The sequence below is a fragment of the Lepidochelys kempii genome, chromosome 1 (genome assembly GCF_965140285.1).
Source record: "Lepidochelys kempii isolate rLepKem1 chromosome 1, rLepKem1.hap1, whole genome shotgun sequence".
Lineage (NCBI taxonomy): Eukaryota > Metazoa > Chordata > Testudines > Cheloniidae > Lepidochelys > Lepidochelys kempii.
The window spans coordinates 163,374,830-163,395,774 of NC_136380.1; the positions used below are offsets into that span (position 1 = coordinate 163,374,830).

General features: G+C 39.6%; 1 protein-coding gene across 7 annotated transcripts in view; it reads right to left on the minus strand.

Moving 5' to 3' along the window:
* The window catches only part of DOP1B (DOP1 leucine zipper like protein B), an 87,747-nt gene that overhangs the window by 39,320 nt on the left and 27,482 nt on the right, over positions 1-20,945 (minus strand). For 6 of the 7 annotated variants that reach the window (XM_073361204.1, XM_073361214.1, XM_073361195.1 and 3 more), the window contains 10 exons: positions 18,907-19,096; positions 15,844-15,942; positions 14,870-14,993; positions 12,309-12,409; positions 11,718-11,826; positions 6,350-6,470; positions 5,617-5,736; positions 4,334-4,436; positions 2,387-2,578; positions 469-1,162 (listed from right to left, as the gene is read on the minus strand). In XM_073361204.1, coding sequence (XP_073217305.1) covers positions 469-1,162; positions 2,387-2,578; positions 4,334-4,436; positions 5,617-5,736; positions 6,350-6,470; positions 11,718-11,826; positions 12,309-12,409; positions 14,870-14,993; positions 15,844-15,942; positions 18,907-19,096 — 1,853 coding nt within the window. The remainder of the gene's footprint in view (positions 1-468; positions 1,163-2,386; positions 2,579-4,333; positions 4,437-5,616; positions 5,737-6,349; positions 6,471-11,717; positions 11,827-12,308; positions 12,410-14,869; positions 14,994-15,843; positions 15,943-18,906; positions 19,097-20,945) is intronic. The other variant, XM_073361225.1, reaches the window with a different exon arrangement.

Sequence of the window (20,945 nt, forward strand, 5' to 3'; positions counted from 1 at the left end):
TCCTTCCTAAAGGCCCACTCTTACTCCCCTGGAAGAGGATATCTGAACTGTCAATGGGAACCAGCCCTAACTATGCAAATTGTTCTGATATTACAATGTTAGCCTGTGTTGACTCTTTCCGCAGGGAACCCTGAGGGGGTAGGGCGAATTGTTTTATCCAGGACCGGAACACCAACGTATTTCAAAGGAGAACAAAGTGGATTTAAAAACTGCAACACAAGCTCAATTCTAAAACATAAGATGCACTCTAATATTGGCATGTCTTGGCCATAGTAAGCAATTTGCCTTTAGTCTCTTCCCATGTCCCTCCAAATACCCAAAATGCACTATAACTGCATTCATAATACACACCCTGTCACATTATATTGTGTACACATTCTTGGTTGTGCCTAGTACATAGTGCACTTAGTTTGCAGTACAATTTACATTTTGGGACACTGAAGTTATTTGTCTAAAGACAATTCTTACCAGGAACTTGAAACAGAGATAAATACAATTGTTCTGTTTCTTTCTCAGAAAGGTAGACTGGGAAGGTAGTACAATCCAGTAGAAGGTGACAAGCAGCAGCAAAGGCCTCTCTGCAGTCTTCTTTCATGTCCCGCAAGTCAAGCATTACCTGGTCAATGTCCCATTCTTCTTCTTTTCCCTTTTTGCTACCAAGGTCATGGTTTGCAGGGGAGAGAGGCTCCAGACTTTTCTGTTTAAATGGTGACCCTCGAACTGTGAACAAGTCTGAAAGCATTTGTTTAAACTGAGGTACGGTAATTTGCTTTCCTTCCCAGGGGTTCTTTTTCTTGCTAGCATTTTCAGCAACTCTGTAATTATTTTCTTTCTTCTCTCCTACGCTCATGTTTGCTATCGAAATTCTGCCATTTCCTGGGTCTTGTAAATGCACCCCAAAAATGTATTTACTAGCAAACTTATCAACTAACTCTTGGATACAGTGCAAAGTCCTCTGAATACTCCCTCCATTTTTCCAAACATCATCCTTCTCAGGAGTCACTCTTGGCAATCCTAAGTGTTGAGAGAGCTCTGGGGATGAGGCACTTAGACCTATGCCACTGTCTTCAGACTTGAGGGGAGCGAAAGCAGCGTCATCTTCATTCTGTACTGCAGGCTTGGTTTCTAAAGTTATATCACCATTTTCTTGTTTCAATGGGCTCTGAAATGGAAGCAGTGGGTGTCTATTTTATTACACTGTATTTTTGGAGTTACTTTAAATAATTGAAATCACACTTGGGGCAGCAGGGGGAAAAGAGTGTAGGACAGGAATCCCTTCCCTTCTGCCTTGATAACTTGTGCTGTGGCTTTGTGAAAGTGGTATCAATAGACTTGTAAGAGTTATGGTCCTGCTGATGATTGCTGTTTAGCTAATATTCTCTTTTTGGGGGAGGAACATTCTATGGCCTGTATTATACAGAAGGCCAGATTACATGGCCACAATGATCCCTTCTGGCCTTGGAATCTATGAATCTCCTGAATTTATGAATAAACCTCCTTATCTGGCAATTGTTGGAGCCAAAGAGATATTTACATGAAATAGATGCGGCTACTGATGAGCGGCTCTGTTGCCTTTAAGACAAAATTATACTTGTTTTAAAACTATTCCTCACACCTCCTCCTCTCTGAGGCTCTGGGCCATGTTCAGCACCTTCATGATCTAATGTTGCGCAATAGCAGCCCAACAGGAAATTTAAGAAGTGATAAAGTGTGGAAGGAAAGGGTTTCCTTGTTATGCCATTGATTATAACGTCAATAACGCAGCAACTGCCAAGTCTGATTGTTTCTAACTTATTTCTATGCTTGTATTATTGCTCATCATTAGCAAACTGTGAAGTTTGTTTTCTACCTTATCACACATAAATTATTTGCCCTGTTCTTGTGAGCTTGTTTAACCATTTGTAGTATTAAAGTGCATCTTGTAGCAGGTCAGGTAATCGTGATAACAAAAAGGCTGGGCTTGATCTGGCCACTTGCACTCTTTATTTCAAATGCCCCAGGGCATCTTACCACTGCATTGAGTAGCGTCCACAGAAGACCAGGCTCTTTTCGGCAGATGGGATGGAGCAGGAAAGGGGTTTGCACCACATCCTAGTTTTAGACAACACTATGCCTTTGCATGGCTTGGACAACAAGTCAGCTAAGGTTGGAGTGGGTTCTCAAAATGAGAACAGCTCAGACACATAGCACAAAGTGACTCAGAGTGTATGAAAGGGGCCTACATAGATATACTGCCGCAATGAGTAACCTAAATTTCAGTTAGAGTAGAAAAGTTAGTAGCATTCCATAAAAGAATTTGCATTATTAAAATAAGGTGAGTACACCACTCTTGATTTGTGAATAGTTATTTATAATAATATGCAACAGGCCTTGCAGCAATACCTACCGAGTTTCCACTTCCAGTCTCATTATCCAAGTAGGCAGGAGGCATTTGTACTTTGCTAAGCACTTTGAAGCAGGTCTTTAAAGCATGAGTGAGTTCTGGTAAACTTAGAATCTCCACATTCTCCAGAAGAGACTGTACCATGTAACTGAGCATCTGTGGGAGATACTGAGTCTGCACTTCAGAGTAAAGTTCCTAAAATAAGCAGGGATTTAAAATAATTAAATGCTAAATAGCTTAGCAGACAGAAATGGATTTTACCATTGTCAAGCTGCCTAATATAAAGTCTAACTTCAGTGAGCACAGATGTGACTAATATATGATGCACATTGAGTTAAGTTGCATATGGTTGCTTTAAATAGTGCTATTACTCCACCCAGTGCTGAACGTAGAACCAGATCCTAGTGTTGAATGGAATTTGACTACTGATAATAGCCTTGCAAAACAGCCCAAATAACAGATCCACCCAAGCAGCAAAGTGGAAAAAAAACCTGACAACACATGACTTTTATATCCTTTAAAATAGGATACAGTTAAAGAAATTTTTTTTGATGGGCAAGTAAAATGAAAAGTAATCGCCCACAAGCAAGTGGGCATACAGAACTTTGCAAGACTGATAACTCATGCATGACCGTTCTAATTTCTATTTCAATAAATTACTGTTTTATTATAAGGATCCAGTTATAATTAGAAAATTTCAGTAATTTTCTCTTTTCACAAGTTCATTATTTGTATGTAAGTCATCTAATCAATATATTGTGTGATGGGGCAAGGCCAGATGGCTACAGAAAAGTAGTGGGAGATAGATATATTAGCTCCAGGCTCAACAAATCCCTGGTACCAGGTTAAGTGAAATGGAAGCTGCTCCAGGTCAATTAAGACACCTGGGGCCAATTAAGAACTTTCCAGAAGGCAGGGAGAATGCTAGGTTGATTGGGACACCTGAAGCCAATCAGGGGCTGGCTGAAACTAGTTAAAAGCCTCCCAGTTAGTCAGGTGGGTGTGCATGTCAGGAGCTGTGGGAGGAAGTTGTGCTGTTGGAGAGTGAGTAGTACACACCATATCAGGCACAAGGAAGGAGGCCCTGAGGTAAGGGTGAAGTGGAGCTTGAGGAAGTGAGGGCTGCTGTGGGGGAAGTAGCCCAGGGAATTGTACATGTCATGTTTCTGAAAGATCAGCTATCATAACTGATGCTATTAGGGTCCCTGGGCTGGAGCCCAGAGTAGAGGGTGGGCCCGGGCTCTCCCCCCCGCCACCTTTGCCCCCTGATTAATCACTGAGACTGGGAGACAGAGACTGTGCAAGGAAGGATAATTTCTCCTCACCTCCCTTGCTGGCTTATGATGAAAATGGCTCAGTAGACTGTGACCCTTGTCTCTAGAGAAAGAAGGGTTACGTGGAGGGTTACAGTGAGCCTCTGAGGCTAGCGAAATCCGCCAGGAAACGCAGGACCCACGGAGGCAAGGACAGAGCTTTGTCACAATTGATTTTCCAAGAAGTGCTGGTATTCTGAGACTGGAGTTTATATGTTTGTCAGATAACTTACGAAGATATTTGCCTATTAGCTGAGAAGCTCAAAACCATTCTTATTAGGAGGATGTGTTGCATACAATGCTGATAGTAAACCCCCCATTAACACCTCACTCTTATACATGCTGAGAAGATTAGGAACAAAGTTCTACTCTTGGTTTACATGGCATGAAGTGGTCTTGAATGGAACTCCTCACACGAGTAGAGTGGGCAGGATTTGGCTCAAAGCATTGTGTATTTATTCATTGGTATTCTTTTCAAATGAAAATATAGTTTCCCCCATTATATAAATAAATAAATAAATAAAAATGTATCCACCAAAATAAAAGCAATGCTTCTGTGAAACTGAAACTTATCTGATAAAAGGAAAGAAAATGAGTCAGGATCTGAATGATTAACTTTAGGTCAAACTTGCCTTACCAAAGGAATCACATCAAGAAGGAACAACAGTAGTGTGCAGAGCTCTGAAATCGTAGGAGTGTTGACATTTTCAGTAAGGTATCTTGTCTGCATGGATTTATTCCTGGTATTGAAAGAGAATGTGTGTTCTTTCAAAATACACGATTTACTGCAGGATGTGGGTTTTTTTGTTTTTAAAAAAACCTAAACGTACTTTATATTGGCATCCGTGCTAACTACACAAGCCAAGAAGGCCGATTTGTATCCACCATCAGCTTGGCTATTTAAGTCAAGTTCTTATCAACATTTTATTGTGATCACAAAGTTGTATACAGTTTAGAATCCTACCATATGGTAGTTGAGAAGTACAAGAACACATTGTATTATCTTAATCAAGATAAGCACGAGATTCTTCTCTTCTTTAAGGCTCATATTAGATACTCAGCAACGTTACCTGTTAGTCTAATTCCTCTCTGCTGTGCTGAGGAAACCCCCAACTATTAGTAGCCTAGCATATAAAGGGATATTTTCTGGGAATTTCATCTTCTGAAGACAAATTTATAAAACTCACAGAGACAGGAGTAGAGTAAAGGAAGAGTGCTATTATGCCATTCCAATAAATATTGGCTCATTTCAAGCACTAGTTATGGTGCTTAAATACTATGCTTACTGAAATGACACCTCCTTTCAATTACCTAATTAGGTTTAGAATGAAAACACACTCATACTTAATTGCACACTTTGGAGGAAGCACTTTCACGTTAAAATTTTGATTACAGTAAAATAGGTTCACCTATTATAAAAAACAAAATATTGGCCACCTTGTGTGCCTCTTAAAGAATATTAATTTATTTCTACATAGCATGTGAGAAGACACTAGTCCAGATTTTTCTATATGGGGAGGCTGCTGCATGCTGTATTTTATGTACGTTAACTGAAAAAAAACAAGTGGCCAGGAAAGCTCATCCTAGGGGATAAGTATGATCTTATCCCATGTGATCTCCTTGCTTTCTACTTATGAACATGCAGTTTTTTTCTCCAGAAAACAACCATGTTGCTTTTTGGAAAGAGTGACCAAACCATGGCAGTTTATTTTGTATTTAGACAGATAAACAACTGCCTCAGATTTAACTATTTACATTAGATGGTTAGTTCAGTATCTAACCATGCATCTCTCTGCCCCTTTGGTTAGGATCATGACACTGGCATTTGAATCTTTCATTGACACTTCTGTTGTCCTAGCTGTTGTCCTATCTATGTAATTCTTAATTTATCTTTGCATTAACGCCAGACAGCATAACTACCTGAAGCAGTCCTCAAAACATCTGGTCATATAATCCCATAGAAAATCTGTACTTAGGGATGTGATCAACAAGTTGACTGTTTTAACAATTTCTGAGGCACTTCTATTCTCTTTGATCGCACTGTAAGAAGAACAAACAAATGATCAGTGAAGACTAAACAACAAGCATACACATTTTTGTATTATTTGATCTGTTCTTAGAAAGTTGGCCTGAAGAAGAGACATGAAGTTCCTTAATTCAAAAATTAAAACCAACCATTTTGGAATAGCTAAATTTTGCAAGTGTTTCTGAAGCCAAGAAAAATCTTTAAACCTTTAATTTGATTTTGTGGACTAAAAAGTTGAGTTCTATCAATACATTTTATGTAGTAAATCTGATGTTAGAGAGGCACAGTGGGTGTATGTATTTATGTATGTAACACTGCACACATAAATCTGATGTTATCAGCCAAGAATCTAAATCAATGATCTCAAATTCTCTTGGTTGGAAGAGAAAAACCCTGTGATGCCAAAGGAGACTCAAGGTAGGAAATATAAAGGAAAATAAAAGAGAGAGATTGGAAAAAAAAAATCAATGATTTTCAGCCTGTTTACATCAAAAAGACACTGTTAGAACTTATGTTATTAATAAACAGGTAAGATTTACCCAATGTGATTACTGAATAGTTTACTTTAGTAAGCTCTCTTATGAAAGATACAATTTCAACTATTAGGTGAAAATGGTTACGGTATACCTTGTAAGTACATTGCCACTTTGACTGTAGCTAAGTTTAAGATCAGAACCCAGGGCATCCTGGCAATAAGAATAAAAGGCTCGAATCACTTCAAGGAACAAATCCCCAACAACTTGTGGCCCTGCAATCAAAGGAAAAATAAATCCAGTAATTACTGCAAACTGATTACAGTATTAATCAATTACAAGCTTTTAGTCTAAAACTGAAGTTCTGATTATAAAGAAAATGTACTATCCCATGGTTACTTACGGGAAATAAGGGGATGAGAAAATTTTCTATGACATTTTAAACTACTATCCAGATTCCACTTGTGAGATCAAAGGTGTGTGTATTAAATAACTTAGTTCTGTACTACTTAATAGAATGTGAGAGCCAGAATTTTACAATTTTTTGTGAAGTTGCTTGAAAGGTTGGGCTATTTATTCCATATTTGACTTCAAAAGATCACATGGTAGTTACTTAATGAATGCCTGCACTGTTTTTAAATCACTTCAGACATTTATATAAATGTGTGCTAATGACCTATTTAATATACAGTGTGCATGTCTCAAATGACAATTGTGCAATCAAATTCCAGAGTCCAGATTCAGGGGGTTCCCACTGCCAGTTTAATATGCTGGCATTACAATGAAGTCTTCAACTCCATTCATGGAAATTAGAACAGTTGGTAGGATCACACAGGTTAATACATGGAGAAGAGAAAGAAAAAGCCTATCAAGGAAAAAAGGATCAGAAATACACTAAGAGGGCCTGATTTTCAGAACGGTTGGCAACTGTAGTTCCCATTGACTTTAACTGGAATTGTGGGTGCTCTGTGGTTTTGAAAAGCAAGTCCATAGTGCTAACAGCACATCTGAGGCCCAGCCATGAACCTAAAGAGACTGCATAGGAGTACTACTTCACGCTTATGTGACGCATGGCTAGAAAGGGTTAAACAACCTGCAAAATAAATAACCCTCAAAAGGCATGTGGGGAGATATTTGAAGTTTTGTGTATTTACATATATATGAATAGGGTCAACAATGTAATCAACAGTCCCTATTAATGTTGTACTCTTAATACAGAGATCAAAAGAACATCCTGGCATTTAAATGAATTGTAAACATGGGATATCTCTGTATTCATCTCTCTTAAATGTACAGCAAGTCATCTGTGAATGGTGGAGGAACAAGCAAATAGCTATATGAATTAACATAAGGCAAAGTACCAGGGATGGACCTCCTTCAAAGTCCTGCTAATTACCTTTTGTTCCCAGAGGAACTCCAACTTGTTAAAAAGGACATGAAATTGTATAAAAAATCCTTGGGTCCTGATCCTGTTCATCTCAGATCTGCTTAGGCTTCAACTGGGAAAGTTTGAGTCGCAAGACTGAGGTCCCAGTTATGCTGGTACACCCTGAATATGATATTTGGACACTGGTCTATAACCTATGGACTATTTTTGAAAACTCTTTGCAACTAAAACAGCTCACCATCTCTGCACCTCAGTGAACTGAACTTATGTCTGTATGTATATTGACCTTTTAACCATACTCTCATTGTTTAATAATTTTAGTTTAATAAGAATTAGCTGTAGTGTGTATTTGGGTAAGATCTGGAATATTCAATAGCTTGGGAGGTAATGTGTCCGATCCTTTGGGATTGGTAGAACCTTTTCTTTTATATGATCAAAGAAGATTTTCAGAAATCATCGTATTTGAATTAGGTACCTGGATGGAGGCCTGAGGCTGGATCACTTTAAGGGAACTGTGTTGTTTTGGACTTCTGAGTAACCAGTAAGGTAATAAAGCAGCTGTTTTATGCTGGTTAGGTAAATTTAAGTATTGGAATATCCACCAGCTTTTGGGGGATTGTCTGTCCCATTCTCTGCAGTTCACCCTAATTGAGTGACCTCAGCTGGCCTGCACTGGGACCCTGGTCAGAGCTTATATAGTGCTTTTTGTTCATAAATCTCAAGGCACTTCACAAGGGAGTTCAGCATCATTATTTCCACTGTATAGATGGAGAAAATGAGGCACAGATAGATGAAGTGACTTGCCCATAGTACCCAACAGGCCAGTGCGTGAGCCAGGAATATAACCCACATCTCCTGAGTCGCAGTCTAGTGCTCTATCCGCTAGGCCACACTGCCTTGAAGAAAAATATTCTCTAAGTTACGTTTTGTTGCATAGTAAGTACCCTTGGAATATATTGATTTTGAAATTAAGTGTTTAATTCACATTGACTTATAAGTTTCAGAGTAACAGCCGTATTAGTCTGTATTCGCAAAAAGAAAAGGAGTACTTGTGGCACCTTAGAGACTAACCAATTTATTTGGAGCATAAGCTTTCGTGAGCTACAGCTCACTTCATCGGATGCATACTGTGGAAAGTTTAGAAGATCTTATTATATACACACAAAGCATGAAAAAATACATTTGGGGACAATGTATACCTTCAGATCAATGGCACTGCTATGGGTACCCACATGGCCCCACAGTATGTCAACATTTTTATGGCTGATTTAGAACAACGCTTCCTCAGCTCTCGTCCCCTAATGCCCCTACTCTACTTGCGCTATATTGATGACATGACCATCTGGACCCAGGGAAAAGAAGCCCTTGAGGAATTCCACCATGATTTCAACAATTTCCATCCCACCATCAACCTCAGCCTGGTCCAGTCCACACAAGAGATCCACTTCCTGGACACTACAGTGCTAATAAACGATGGTCACATAAACACCACCCTATACCGGAAACCTACTGACCGCTATTCCTATCTACATGCCTCCAGCTTTCACCCTGACCACACCACACGATCCATCGTCTACAGCCAACCTCTGCGATACAACCGCATTTGCTCCAACCCCTCAGACAGAGACAGACACCTACAAGATCTCTATCAAGCATTCTTACAACTACAATACCCACCTGCGGAAGTGAAGAAACAGATTGATAGAGCCAGAAGAGTTTCCAGAAGTCACCTACTACAGGACAGGCCTAACAAAGAAAATAACAGAACGCCACTAGCCGTCACCTTCAGCCCCCAACTAAAACTCCTCCAACGCATTATTAAGGATCTACAACCTATCCTGAAGGATGACCCAACACACTCTCAAATCTTGGGAGACAGGCCAGTCCTCGCCTACAGACAGCCCCCCAACCTGAAGCAAATACTCACCAGCAACCACATACCACACAACAGAACCACTAACCCAGGAACCTATCCTTGCAACAAAGCCCGTTGCCAACTGTGCCCACATATCTATTCGGGGGACACCATCACAGGGCCTAATAACATCAGCCACACTATCAGAGGCTCATTCACCTGCACAGCCACCAATGTGATATATGCCATCATGTGCCAGCAATGCCCTTCTGCCATGTACATTGGTCAAACTGGACAGTCTCTACGTAAAAGAGTAAATTGACACAAATCAGATGTCAAGAATTATAACATTCATAAACCAGTCGGAGAACACTTCAATCTCTCTGGTCACACGATTACAGACATGAAAGTCGCTATTTTACAACAAAAAAACTTCAAATCCAGACTCCAGCGAGAAACTGCTGAATTGGAATTCATTTGCAAATTGGATACAATTAACTTAGGCTTGAATAGAGACTGGGAGTGGCTTAGTCATTATGCAAGGTAGCCTATTTCGCCTTGTTTTTTCCTATCTCCCCCCCCCCCCCAGACGTTCTTGTTAAACCCTGGATTTGTGCTGGAAATGGCCCACCCTGATTATCATACACATTGTAAGGAGAGTGATCACTTTAGATAAGCTATTACCAGCAGGAGAGTGGGGTGGGAGGAAGTATTTTTTCATGCTTTGTGTGTATATAATAAGATCTTCTAAACTTTCCACAGTATGCATCCGATGAAGTGAGCTGTAGCTCACGAAAGCTTATGCTCAAATTGGTTAGTCTAAGGTGCCACAAGTACTCCTTTTCTTATTGACTTATAAGGCTCCAGAAGCTTTTTAGTACTTTTTTGTGTACTACAGAAATAGGAATATTTCTAATTTTGTGGTTTAGATGAATGCAGGACAGGTTTTATTTCACTGCTTTTGCTCCTGGATTATAGCTTAATACCTATTTTCTACACTAGGATATAAACTGTTTGATTAATCCAATAGTTTTGTTTAACAGTGTTTTCCTGCTCAGAAATTTTAAAAAATAAAATAAAATCCATACACCAAACAGTGCTTATACATAACAAAAGGCTCTAAGTGTAACAACTTATATCATACAAATATTTCTTAAGCAAGAAAGCACCCTTTAAAAAGAAATCTGTGTTACAATGTGTCTAAAAGAAAGTCATGCCTGGACAAGAAAAACACGTATCCTGTCACATATAACTAAGCATCTGAAGGAATTGTTACTTTCACTCAAGAAGTTTGCTTCCTCTGTAGACAAATGAACACTGAGCCGAGTGCCTTGAACAAAATCTGTACAAGAAACTTTTCACTCTGTAAAGGACAGTACACGTGCATCCTGGTTTTTCACATAAATGCTGTCTGATGTTTTGATGAATTTGTAAAAAACAATGGGGCAAATGCATTGAGAGAGGCAAACAAAGGTATTTTCCTCCATCCATGAAATAGGAGAATCCTCCAGACAAATACTAAATAATTTAAGCCACTGTCAGCTAAATATTTATAAGTTCAGAATGTGAATTATTCGTTCATGGTATCATCTATACAGATACTGTGATAAAATCTTCAAAAGCGGGGTTACCATGCCCAGTTTCCTGCACAGCATTAAAAAACGTCATTTACTACAGGAGATGATTTACAGACATGGGATTCCTTCACAGAGAAAACAAATCTCATAAGCAACAAGTTGCCAAAGAGTACACAAGTTTCAAATAACCACAAGTTACTCATAAGCTTCTTATGTCTGTCACACATTCAAGTACAGTAAATACTTCTGAGTAGGTTTTACAAAATATTGGTACATACAGAAAATCAGGTATGTAATCTTGGCATCTGCATAGTGTAGGAGGATGTGCTGGCCCTTTTATGTGTGAGGCACAGCCAGTTTGCATTATAGGACTGTGGATCTTTTAAGCACATGACAGACTGAGGACCTGACTGCTGCAGGAAACAGGATATGCAGATCAGTCAGGGGAGACTCTGGAGGAGCAAGATGCGCCTGGGAGTCTCTTTATACGGGCCTAGGGAGGAGGCTTGCCAGGGACAGCCAAAGGTTGGGAAAGACACTGTACACAAAGAGGAGAGTTGCCCAAAAAACAAAGATAAACGAGAGAAGGCAGGTGGCACTGCACCATTTGGAGGTGATTAGCAGAAAGCCTTCTAGACATCATGTCATCACTATAGTATAACAGGTCTTAGCAGTCTGTGTCAGTAGTAATATTTAATATTACCTATTTCAGGTTTGTCAAGGAGACTAATTAGGATACGGAAAGGTTTCAGATATGCATGATCTTCTAAGGAAGACTCTGAGAACTTCTGATGCAATATTTCAATCAAAGCCTGTTAAAAGAAAAGAAAACACCAAAATGTGACAACTACTAAGGAGAGATACTGTCATTTTATTAATAATGTTAGGTCTTGATTCTTGCACTAGGTGCCAAACGTAGTCAAACTTTGATTATTGAAACAGAATGGGGGAGAATAAATTAATTCAGATAATCAAGGAAATTTTCAGTTTATTTAATACATACACAAGAAAATTTGGAATAAACAGGATTTATTTTTAGTAATTCAGGTAGGCTAGCGAAGATGGAACTGGCAGTTTTCATTAGATTCCATTTACATCACAGGCCCATAAAATGGAACAAAACAGCACAACATGAGTTCAGACTTCCTGTCAAATGAATACAAAATAACGATCTCCTCCCATCTGTTATGCTTCAGGAAGAGAGGCCATGAAGGACATACAGTGAACAAGTTGAAAGGCAGTTTGTTCTGAGGTTAAACATAGCATATAAAAGTTATGTAGAATAAATACCAACCTCAACTAAAAGATCTTTGGAATATTTTCCAAAAAAATAGAGGGCATGATCTTCAAAAGCTGCAGAATCTGGAGCAAAAGTACCGCCTTTAATATCAGAGCCTACAAATTAAATAAAAATAATGAGTACAGAAAATACTGATGTAACATACATACCATAAAACAAGCAGTAGAAGCAATTATATTCATTTTAACTTGAATTTGTTCAAGATGTAGTTTATGTTCCAGTCTAGGCTGAATGCCTGCAAAAAAAAGTGTGCTTATGTGGAGAACAACCACCAAGTAACCTGTGTGTCATCTGCAGCTTGGGCCTCTATCTAGGTCCTTTAATACAGGCTATGACTGAATCATGCAAATTTTTCTGCATAACATCTGAAATACTTTCCTATCCATCCACACAGCTAAAACTCTTGTGCAGGCTCTCATGTCTATTACTGCATTTGTCCAGGCCAAAGAGAAGAATGTTGCAATCTTGCCCCACTCGGATTCACTTAGAAAGTTGCTGCAAAGATCATTTTCCCTGCTGGTTGTTTTGACCACATGACCTCTCTTTTTGCATCCCTTCACTAGGCTCCCTCTCCTCTAGTGCATCAAACATAAGCCATTTGTCCTCATTTTCAAGGCCCTTCATGGCCTGCCCCCGACATTCACTACTAACATGTCAGCTCCTGCCTCCAATTGGTCAGTGATGCCAGACTCCATTGCCCATTAGTTAAAATTTTCAAACAAGCACCTTTATGCCTTCTCCCACATTCCTGAGATACTCGGGAGGAAGTCCCCATAAACATCTGCAAAACTGTCTCACTGATATCCTTTAAAAAAAAACTCTTAAAACTCCCCTTTTCTGTGATACCTACACAAAAAACTTGATAATGGCTGTGATGCTGGAGTGCTGAGATCGATGCCTATCATGCTGATCAATATTGTCTCATTGTTTCCTGGTTCTCCCACCCTCTCCCTGTCTACATCCATCTGTCTCTTGCCTTAAACTTAGATTGTAAGCTGCTTGGAGCGCGCACCATCTTTTAGCTGTCTTTGTCCAGTGCTAATCAAGGACTAGAATTCCTAGGCATTATGGTAATACATGTATCACCATCATCGACAGATAATCAAATCTCTCCCAACCCTTGAAATGGTGTCAGCCTGACGCACCCTTCTGGAAGTGAAAGATAGAGATCCCCACTTCAGAGCCTATCTATCAAAGTTGTCGCCTCCTCTCTCCCCACAGAGAGTAAGCAACTGGATGGAATTCTGGCTCCATGATATCAATGGGAGTATTGCAACTGACTGCACCAGGGCCAAGATTTCATCATGCTATTTTCTGTGCCTCTCCCAAAACCCTGACAGCCCTGTGAGTTATGACTGAAACTCTAGATCCAACATCAGTTCTCTGCAGAACAGAGCATTGCACTAGCAATAAGAACATACGAACAGCCATACTGGATCAGACCAAAGGTCCATCTAGCCCAGTATCTGTCTTCCAACAGTGGCCAATTCCAGGTGCCCCAGAGGAGATAAATAGAACAAATAATCATGAAGTGATCTATCCACTGTTGCCCATTCCCAGCTTCTGGCAAACAGACACTAGGGTCACCATTCCTGCCCATCCTTGCTAATAGCCATTGATGGACTTATCCATCATGAATTTATCCAGCTCTTTTTTGAACCCTGCTATAGTCTTGGCCTTCACAACATCCTCCGGCAAGGAGTCCCACAGGTTGACTGTGCATTGTGTGAAGAAATACTTCCTCTTGTTTGTTTTAAACCTGCTGCCTATTAATTTCATTTGGTGACCTCTAGTTCTTGTGTTATGAGAAGGAGTAAAACAACACTTTATTTACTTTCTCCACACCAGTGATGATATAGTGGACCTCTATCATATCCCCCCTTAGTTTTCTTTTTTCCAAGATGAAAAGTCCCTATTTTATTAATCTCTCCTCATATGGAGAGAACAGACAACCAAGCCAGCCTGGTATTAAGATGTCTTATAAATGGAAGACTAACTTGGTAACTATTGTCATCAGTTTGTTACTCAAACTATGTTATACTCAAACTATGTTATCACTTTTGTAATTTTAATTGAGATAAGATTTTGATTCTGATTCACTACTTTAAAGCAACCCTTGTTCTACTTGACTGGAGCTCACATACTACAGTTTAAGAATTGCATCTGTACAGAATTGTTGTAGATACTCTTAAATGCTATGGAATGTAAATCAAGATTTACAGATTACAAAGAACAATCATTTCTGCTTCAAATTCAGGGATGTTTGCTCTCTGACTAAAGTTATCCCTCAAACTTGTTATAGACATTCCAAGACTGAACTGTGATGAGGGATATCAAGCATTTGTTAGACACTAAGATTTAAGAAGGCAGAATTTATTTAATTTATCATCTGAAATAATATTTGCTTAATAGAATTCTCAATTGCAAAAGAGTTGTCATTTATGAACAGAATGAAGAGACTTATGTTAATCATCTCTGGAAAAGTATATTCAAATGTAGTGGACAAAATACAAATTAGATATTTAAACTGAATGTCACCACATATTGCACAGTACCTAGCAACCACGCATATAGTCTTCTATTTAGTGACATGTCTCTCCTCAAGAGTGTCTGTGTAGCTGCTGAGAGAATATGGACTACATCAGACCTGAGCAGTGGAACAGTGCTTTCATTGTAGTCCTAGACAAAGAATAAAGACAACTTAGCTGTAGGTGAACTGTAAAATTCACAATTAAATAATTTCTAATGGCTACCAGTATCAGATATAATACTGACAAAGATATGTTAATAGATCTAGCCTACTAAAGGAGAACAGGGACAAACCATCAACAATCTACAATTTAAAATCTCAGTAGAATTGATCCACTGAAGTCTTCCTTTAAAATTGTGTGGTCATTTTCAAATTTTTATTGCATAACCACAATTAAGACATCAAGCCTTGGTAACCACCATGTGGGACTTTTGGGGAAACAAAGTGGATGCCTGACCCTGCTGAAGTCCATGGCCAAACTACTGACTGCAAATGTTGCAGGATTAGACTCAAGGCTCTATCTACATAGGGTGGGGAAGAAAGGGAATTTAAAAACAAAACCCCCTCACAAGCCTGCATCAGCAAGTCTCAGAGCCCGGGTCTACAGATTTGTGCTTGCGGACCCCATGCTGTGGCACCAAAAATAACCACATAGATGTTCCAGCCTGGGCTGGAGCTCAGGATCTGAAACCCACTCCCCTCCCGAGGCTTCAGAACCCAAAGTCCAGCCCAAGCCGAAATGTCTATGTGGCTGTTTTTAGGGCCACAGCGTAAAGTTCCATGAGATCAAGTCTGTAGAACTGAGCTCTGAGACTTGCTTCTGCAGGGCTGTTTTGGTTTCTTTTGGCCATGCAGAAATATCTTTAGAAAGAGAAAATAACTGGTGTGTATTCACAGGAGTATCTAGATTATATAGGATCCTACAAGAATCTTTCCTCAGTAAGATCTTATTCTTCCTCCAATAAAGTAATCATAATGACATTCAAATAATGCTCTTACCAAAGATGTATAAAATGGGAAAAAGAAGAGAAGCACTTCCAAAGTGTTTCGTTGCACAAGAACGTTTGAATCCAATACTGACACACGCAAAGATTTTACCTGTAATGTGAGAAATAAATATAAACAAATGGTTATAAATACTGTTGATAGCTACTAAATACTTTATCTTCTTATAGGAATACCAACATCAGTACCTTTACTTGGTGTGACATTATATCATTAAAATGTGAGCATGTACATCATTGTTGCTACCACGGTTATCCAATTGCAACAAATCTTGTACAAAGTATATCATGTAAAGCAGGGGTGGCCAACCTGAGCCTGAGAAGGAGCCCGAATTTACCAACATACATTGGCAAAGAGCCACAGTAATACATCAGCAGCCCCCCCATCAGCTCTCCCTACCCCCCACGCCGAGCGCCTCCCACCCACCAGCAGCCACACCGATCAACACCTTCCCCCTTCCTCCCGATCAGCTGTTTTGTGACGTGCAGGAGGCTCGGAGGGCGGGGGGGGGGGGAAGAGGAGCGAGAGCACGGCAGGTTCAGTGGAGGGGGTGGGTGGGGGCAGGGCCTGTGGTAGAGCCAGGGGTTGAGCAGTGAGCACCCCCGGCACGTTGGAAAGTTGGCGCCTGTAGCTCCAGCCCAGGGTCGGTGCCTGTACAAGGAGCCGCATATTAACCTCTGAAGAGCCGCATGTGGCTCCGGAGCCACAGGTTGGCCACCCCTGATGTAAAGTGTCAATGGAAAAGTTATGATTTGCTGAATATGATTATGTTTGTATGCATAGATCATCTGAAGTTATGAGTATTGACTACATACCTGTATTTCAAATGGGTTTGCTCTTGTGATAACTTACTTAGTTAGTTTACACCTAATCTAGCTAGCACAGTGTGAATGGACCATTCAAGTTGATGGCCCATCAACGAACATAATGGGCCATGGAAGCAGCTTATCCCTGCACAATGGGCCTTCATAGGCATATGGGTAATGCTCCTGGTATGACTCATCACAGCATGCAACGGCATGAACTTGCTCAAGTGACTCTGGACTCCATCTTGTTCCTGTACTTTTCCACAAACTAAGGGTTTGTCTAGACCACCACTTTTGTCGGCCAGGGATGTGAAAAAAGCACCGCCCTGACAGACAGAAGTTTCTGTGACAAAAGTGCTGGGGTGGACAGCGCTATGTCGGCAGGAGAGGCTCTCCTGTTAACATGGCCAATGCCACTCGTTGGGGGTGGTTTAATTATGCCAGCAGAAGAGCTACTACACAGGAGACCTTACAGCAGCACAGGTGTACTGCTACACCTGAGCCGCGTAAGGTCCGTAGTGTAGACATAGCCTAACACTGAGAGTTTTCCCTCCACATGGGAGAAAGTATAAAAGGCCCTGGAAGCATCTCTGTTTTGCCTCTCTCCTGCTCTGATCTCTGGACTATAGACTTACGTTAAAAGGAGCATTCTGATCAATGGACTAAGGACCTTCCAATCTTTCGGATGTTACCAGAGACATAAACCAGCAGTTCATTCCATCACTGCTTCAAACCCGATCCAAGAACTTTGCAATGAGTGTACGTATTTGATTCCTTTGACCATTTGAACTCTCTCCTCTTTCTTTTCTCTTATAAATAAACCTTTAGATATTAGATTCCAAAGGATTGGCAACAGTATGATTATTGAGTAATTTCACAGCAGTTTGCCCTGCATCTGGCATCTTCAGCCGTGACCCACCGAGGCACGGTGACACTTGAAAAGCATTGAAATCTACATATTTAAAAAGAACTTTCTTTCCACAAATAGGAGAACATAAAATTGCATTGAGCTTCATACTGTTTCATATATCATGATTAGCATTTCTACATATCTGGGTAGGCCACATTTTGAATATCTGCTGCCTGCCAATGATAACTAATTTGTTTAATATCTGCATCTTGAGACAACACATCCTGTCTGATAATTAGTTATGGTTATTCCAGTATTTCTGGTAAAAAGATAGGTGATTTAAAACCTATGAAACATTTTTCAATTTCAAGAAAGGAAATTAAATACAAGACAATAGATACTGGAGTTCTTCTGTTGGTTTACTGCTGTTTGGTTTAGTTGCACGTTATTTTAAATAATGTGCAAAGGTGCAGGGTGTTAAAGTTAAAAAAAAAAACAAGAAAATCTTAAACGCTGTGTCTGATGTACAATGACAGAGTTTGACATTCCATTCCTAAAGGCAAAATGGAGTAAGCAAAGATGGTCATATCAGCTTTATTTTTCATTTCTTGTCTTTTCTGATTTAGACCACACCAAATCCTTAATGCTGTATTTAATATTCCTGTAACCAAAGAAATTGCAGCCCAAGGTGAGCGCAGAAATGCTGGTGTTGTAAAGGAGTTTGGTTAATAATTATCAAGGACATGCCACCCTTAGGTAGTTCACTCCCCCACGCACTGCTTCTCTGCTCATTTCCTATTTTTCACATTTTGTCCTACTTTCTGGAGCCAAGAATGATGAGACTCTCCAAATCTTCTTCTCTCAAGCACTTCTGGATGACTGCAATAGGGTAGGCAGCTAATATTAGTGGTTGCAGAGGATAGTCTTTTCATTAATTGAAAGAATACATTGGATCTCACTCCACCTCCCCTTTTTAGTTTTTTATAGAGTATAAAATGGATACTGATTTTGAACTGTTTGTATACAATGCCTAACACAATAGGGCCTCAATTCTGACTGAAGTCTTTGTGCACTGCTGCAATACAAATAAACAGGGTTAAATTAGTTTTACTGTAACAAGGCAACACCATCCATTCCTTTTTTGTATCATTGACCATCTTTTTAAATTACCTGTTTGCCATTCTACATATTGATCAAAATTTGCAAGAATTATTTTTCATTATTACCACTTCAGTTGAGATTCTCCACTCATTGAGCAAATTTTGAATTAGACATTTCATTCTCTTACTGATGCTCTTTAAAGAGCTTGGGACTTTAATTTGTACTGAGAAGGATACTGTTTTCGACTGTGTCAGCATTATCGTAGTTGAGAATATCCCACTAGCAACGTAATGAACTTACTGTGAGCTTATAATCAGTTCCCAGCATGTACTTCTGCTGTTTTCCAGACAACTCTCTGTTGATATGACTAACAACAAACAGAGAAGCAGGAAGTCTTATAGAAGGGCTGACCAGAACACTCCCCCAGATAGCAGCATAGAACACTTCTTGGCCTGTTAGTACAGACAGCTTCACAAGCAAAGCATCTGTTCTGTGTGTAAAATAAAAAAGAGGAAATAATATTATAAAGATTTACCTTTCCATGTAAAATACGTTAATTCCATTGAAGTCTGTCACTGAATTCAAGTGCAATACTTTCAGTTTGTTAATACCCCGTAGCTTTTTTAATGTCCATTTCCAATTTCCTCCCTTTATTTACATTTTCAGTGTTACCCTTTCCGAGATGATTTTGCCATAATGGCAAGTGCTGTAACAAATCTTTTATCATCATGCACACTCAATGGAACGTTTGTCTGCCCACTTTGGCAACTTCTCCAGTAACTACACGTTTTGCATAAATGTCACACAAACTGTAACTTGACAGTAAATAATGCAGTAGTTTTTGGTAGCTAATTCCTGAACCAGTTGGACTGAAAGGACTTGCACAGAATGATTATTTTTAGCTGTTTGTTAAGTCACTCTGTTTCAGTGAAACATCCATGCATTTCAGTGTTTTCTCAGTAGCTCCTCTCCGCACTAATGCAATATAAATACTTTAACTTTTCTTCAGTTATGAAATTTGTACAGTGTACACTTTAATACAACATATTGGGTGATCAGGCTCAATACCTATAGTAGCTAAATTTATTATTTTAAACATCTAAAAACTTAGTGATAATTATGCAGAGTTTAGCCCAAAGGATCGCAGGATCATCACATCCCCTTGCCTGAGGAAGCAAAAAGTAGCATGTGAAAGCCTTTTCACAGATAGGACAATATCCTGGACAAACCTTATAGAATAAAGAAACTTTACTGAATTAAATTAACCCTTTCTGAATTAAGTTTAATGCCTTTGGGGATCCATTGTATTAAAAAGGCAATTGTTTATATGTTATTGTGGAATTGTATGCCACTTCTCTCAGAGTCTTGACTAATGAAATCTTTGAATAGTAGTAAGAGCTTCAACTTTTGGGACAGTAAGCATGAAGTAGATTTCCTAGCAAATACTGGAGGTGAGGGGAATGCAAGTGACCCGCCTCTGAGTCCATCCTTTTGAAGCTTTGCCTTGACCAGAAATCCATTGTCTGGCTGACAACCTATTCGTAGTCTCTTCAAAAGGCCCAGACTGGGCAAATGAGTGCCTCACAATCTCATGAGGGTTCTTGTTCTGGGCAAAAGGATGTTATGATCTTGAAACCACAGGAACACCCAATGTGGGATTTTGAAGGACTGCAGGGGCATATGTTGGAGTTGGGATGAGGGATCTCTAGAAAGTTTACTAGCATTCGTGTAGGTTTTTTAAAATTTTTTAAATAGTTTTAAATTAGTTCTCTCTCTGTAATGCTTTTACCTTAAGACTAAAACATTCTTGCTTAGAAAGAGCCGTGTGGAACCTTATATCTGTCGCAACTACAGTGTATCGTCTCTGAAGAGAAGACAAAAGAAGCCTGCTTAGGGAGTCTTTTGTGGAGGATTTCACAGTATAGTCAGGGGACTGAAGTGTGGAAATCCCTTACTCAGAAAGAAAGGTATGTGTGTGTCTCTACCCAAGAGAGGCAATGGCTGGGGAGCTGAAAGCTTAAGGGGACCATAGAGGGGAAATACAGATGCAGTTGACCTGCACTGTGTCAAGCTTCTTCCATCTTTTATTTCCAATTGTCTGCAATAAAATTGCATGTAGAATATAAAGCTTGGCTCTACTCTAACAAGCAACCATGTAAAAGAGAAGCACCTTCCCTTAAGAAACCCGATTCCAGTGTACATTCAGTTAGCTTATTTACTTTAATGACCAGAATTTTCACTCACAAAAATTGCTAATCTTGCACAACCAATATAGCTATGAGTATGTGAGCTGCTAGTCTAGTTTATACACAGAATTATTAACTACATTCTGATCGTAG